This window comes from Cynoglossus semilaevis, chromosome 3 (assembly GCF_000523025.1).
Source record: "Cynoglossus semilaevis isolate Cse_v1.0 chromosome 3, Cse_v1.0, whole genome shotgun sequence".
Classification (NCBI taxonomy): domain Eukaryota; kingdom Metazoa; phylum Chordata; class Actinopteri; order Pleuronectiformes; family Cynoglossidae; genus Cynoglossus; species Cynoglossus semilaevis.
The window spans coordinates 2016191-2020743 of NC_024309.1; the positions used below are offsets into that span (position 1 = coordinate 2016191).

Genomic DNA, 4553 nt, shown 5'->3' on the forward strand with positions numbered 1-4553 from the left:
GAGATGTCATAATTAAAATTAAACACCGTTTTTTCGCTCTGAACATAAATTGTATAAGGACTGCGAATTCCGCCAAGACACATGTCCAGCAGGGTTCGATGTCAGGTCAGATTCGATCCACCTCACCAAGTGCAGGGCAGTAGGTGCGTCTACGGCTTACCAGTTGACTGACAACTTTCAAATAGACTGTGAGGCACTGTAGACTGGTTGTAATTGTAAAGGACGGCGGCTTCACAGTAGTTTTCAAAGAAACTCTTGACGTGTTCTACAATTAATCAGGCTTAATAAATTTACAGGTACCCTGTTAATAATTCAGATTCAGAAAACTATATATATATTGTAAGCATGTATGTGTATGTATAAATGCATATGTATGTATATATGTGTATATATATATTGTTAGTTAAAGCCATCATCATACTATATTGATTATATTCAAATACTGCAAACTGTATTTTTTTACAGTAACCAAATACTAATATATTATGTGCAACATATGCACTACTGTCCCTATTTTAACTTAACCCTATGTAACATACTGCAAAAATACCTTTTGAAACTCGTCGTTTTTCCCCAGCGTTATTTCATATTCTATTATATGTACTCTATTTAAATTTCAAATACGAAAAAAACTCTTGTAATTTCAGGTGCATCCCAAAGTATCGAGTGTGTCTGAGCGACGTGTCAGACTGCCCGCAGCACGAGTGTGTTGGCCGACCGGGCTCCTGCGACAAGAACAGCATCGAACCAGTCTGCGATACTGATGGCCTGGTCCACGCCAGTCTGTGCCAACTGCAGCAGGCTGGAAAGACTCTGGCTTACACGGGTCACTGTGAGGTAGGTCACGGTGGTACTCGATACTGATACTCGACACTCTGAGTCTCTGGCGCTATCAATCCAATAGCTTCTTTTTTTCGAACAGCATGCCCTAGGCTGCCGTTGATGAGGCGACCGCGTCCCTCTTTGTGGCATGTCATGTAAATTTAAGTTGAGCATTTGCGCTAAGGTATTGGATAGGATGAAGTATAGTTGTTTTTGACCAGTGTCAGACCCATCCTGACTACAAGATCGAGCCATCCCCAGTTGACATCCATCATAGAAACTGCACCAGAGCACTAACATATAATTGAGTAAAGTGATTTAAAAAAAAAAAAATTTAGCAGTAGAACTACGCTATACTCAGGAACGATAAAGCTGAAAATGAGGAGATGTAGTAAAAGTGGATGGGTTTAAATACCAAGAGTCAATCATCCAAAATTATGAACAGTGCACAAAAGAGGCAAAGAAAATGTCTCAGGCAGAGTGGAATGAAAGAAGACGAGTGTCAGGGGTGATTTGTGACAGAAAAATAGCAACAAAATTAAAAAAGGTCAGGTTTTATAAGACAGTAGTGAGTTCTGCTATGATGTAGAGTTCAGAGACAGTGGCTTTGTATATTAGACAAAAGGCTGAGTTGGAGGTGGGAGAAGTAAATATGCTGAGATAAGACCAGAGGGACAGTCAGAGAGGTGAGGAAACCTGCCTTTAAAAACTAAATTAATTCAATTTTCTAAATGGTCAACTGGTAAATTCTACACAAGCTTTATTTATGAGAAAATGCAGCATATTTTTGTGTATGTGTGTGTTTTTATTTCCAGGAAGCCTGCAAGACAAAACAGCCAGTTTGTGGCCACAACGGTGAGACCTACAACACCGTTTGCGACGCCTTCTCTGACAGAGTAGCTGTGGACTACGAGAGCGCCTGCCACGCTGTCGGAGCAGTGTCCGACATGAATCTGGACTCTGGGTGTGGTTCAATTAACTGTCCACCTCTGTCCATGGCGGGCTGCCAACCAGTTACTCCCCCAGGTGAGTGGGCCCTTTAACTCGGCGAGATCAATTCCACGTTTGTCGCCATGTGACCGGTAATATCGGACAACCCTTCCTGTGTCATGACTATTCTCCATGTCAACAGTCCGACGTGACCGTAGCTGTTCTTTCTAAAGAGCAGACTGTCCACTGAACTTTAACCTCTCTGCAGGAGCTTGCTGTCCCATCTGCGCCAGCATACTGCAGATCCTCTGGAACAAAGAGCAGATGAACACTTTCTCCAAGGTACGAATTCACAACACACTGTTAGAGATGGTTACGATCAATGTTCATTTTCCCGGAAAGGAGATATGGGGAAGAATTTGATAATTGAATTCTCTGCAGCTGGATGTGAGTTGTGTTGTAGCTGTAATTAGAAGTGTTGGCCTATCGAGGGAGATGTAAATTAAAATCTGGTTGTTGTTTTTTTTTTTTTTTTTGAGATCTGAGTTTCTTAATGAAAGAAAAACACATCGAGATCAGTTCTTTAATTATATTTTAATTCCAGGAAAGTTGTGCCATTCTTTAAAAAGGAACACTGACTTTTCCGTCCTTAGGAGTCTGATAGTCTGATACAAATTCTCACTTTGACTCCACCTGTACGACCTCTCCGTCCAGTGCACCTAGACAACTACCTATCGAAGTAGACACCGACCTTATCCCCCACACCATAATCCCTTTAAACCTCACACAGAAAAACATTTCGACACCTTGCCTCGAGAAACTCAGTTTGAAGAGGAGCTTATGTAAAACCCAAACTTAAAACCTAACCTAAAGCTGTGATTAGTTTAGAGGGGAAACAGTGACTGGCTAATGTCGAGACTCATGTGAATGCACCTGGGAGGTGAGTGGCAGAATTTTCTTACTTAGCCCCGTTCAAGGTCACATGGGGAGAATTAGCCAACCTCAGCAGTCGACAGGCGACTTCAGGGTACTGTAGACAGTATGTCAGTCAGTTTAACGCCTAGCTCAACTGTTACTTGCATTTTTTGTATGTGGGGATAAAATCACAGTACAGTGTAAAATAGCATAGTGTAGCAGAAAACAACAATTTTCAGCAAAAAACCCCAAAAAAACTACGATTTTAAAAAAATCAACAGCTATGAAGTTAGCAAAAAAAAACAACTATTAAGTTGAACAAAACTAAAAAGGACTATGACATAATATGGCCAAATAAAGAGTTCTGAAGTTAGCAAAACATTGATTACTGCATATTGTGTCTCTTCTATTACTGTACCCGCTTACTTTTTACTTTTTATTATTAATATGGAATAGCTTTTTGATAAAGCTAACTTTTTTTGGCTCCCGGGCCAAAATGAGGTTCGGATTGGTTGGAAGTAGATTACCAGGTGAAATAATTTAAATAAAATGTACAAGAATAAAAATGTACTTTCAAAGATTATTTAGCACATTTGATGTCTGGCGCCACCTAGTGGCATCAACAGAAATACCCTCGATTTGTTTAAACGCATGCAAGAGAAGGATTGCTATCAATCTTCGCCGTACCTTGTACAAAAGTTTGGCGGGCCAGTTTTAAAAGCCCACTGGGCCGTATTTTGCCCGCGGGCTGTATTTTGCCCAGATTTGCCTTAGAGGGTTGTCGCTTTCATATTTATGTTTAAGCACCTATAGCACATTACAGTATACCACACAGTATATTAATATAAAATATTTACTACTATATACTACGTTAAAATGAATGTGTTCTAACTAGTAGTACAGTATTGCTTAACTGCTACACGTTTACATATATTTCTACGTTTATATGTTTTGTTAAAGTTGAAATGAAATGAAAGGAACATGCAATAAGGTTAAAAAGCTAAGCGGGCAGACATTTCCGAAATCCTGTCGATTTTAAATAATAATATTCAACCATTCCATCCAATTAAATCCAATGCGTGTAAAGCCGTCACCGCCTAAATCAGAGTGCCGCACTGTACTATACTGAAAGCGTCTGGGGGTCATTTCAAGGCAAACATTACCCACTCACATTCATTCTCCTACAGTGGGGCTGTCAGAGATGATTACTGTCTTGTGCCTGCACACACACCACTCTCTTACTCACCTCCCCTGAGTGTGTGCCCAGCCTGTCAAAGGCTGTTTACAGCTAAACCTAGCTAATATGTCCCTCTGGCATCTCTCCATGCCCATATCCACTTTACAACAAATTCTCAATGGCTGTCAGTACAGGTTTACCACAGAGCATTAGGTCCTCAAATACCAAACACGGCACAGAGCTGATTGAATCTGCTGTCGCTCCCTTACCGTCCATATTCGACAATCTGTCAAGTTTACATTGACAAGTCTCAGCTGTTGGCCAGTGGTTGTCCGACAACTAAACACAGACACTGAAAAAATATTTCTTTAAAGTAAATTCAGCCACTGACAGCCTTAATTATGTGGTTCCGCAGTGTAGCGATTCGCTCGACTGCCTTGCAAGCAAAGAGCAGAGAGTTCCCAGAGGAACAACATATCCCTAATTTTTTTTTTCTTCTGCGGTTCCATAGTGTAGCGGTTAGCAAGCCTGCTGCACCAGCAGTGAGTCCTGTGTTCGATTCCCCCAGAGAAACCACATGCACGGCACTTCCGAGCCAGCAAATAAAGTTGTCGTGATATTATTATTATAATTAGCGGATGCTAACCGATGCTGATGCTAATCAGCTAGCCTAATGCATAGTAAAAACGTACTGAAAATTTACAGTTAG

General features: G+C 40.8%; 1 protein-coding gene across 1 annotated transcript in view; it reads left to right on the top strand.

The window, feature by feature from the left end:
• Positions 1-4553, top strand: part of reck (reversion-inducing-cysteine-rich protein with kazal motifs) — a 59115-nt gene that overhangs the window by 42305 nt on the left and 12257 nt on the right. The window contains exons 17-19 of the mRNA XM_008307427.3: positions 648-837; positions 1638-1848; positions 2021-2094. Of these exons, the coding sequence (XP_008305649.1) occupies positions 648-837; positions 1638-1848; positions 2021-2094 (475 nt within the window). The remainder of the gene's footprint in view (positions 1-647; positions 838-1637; positions 1849-2020; positions 2095-4553) is intronic.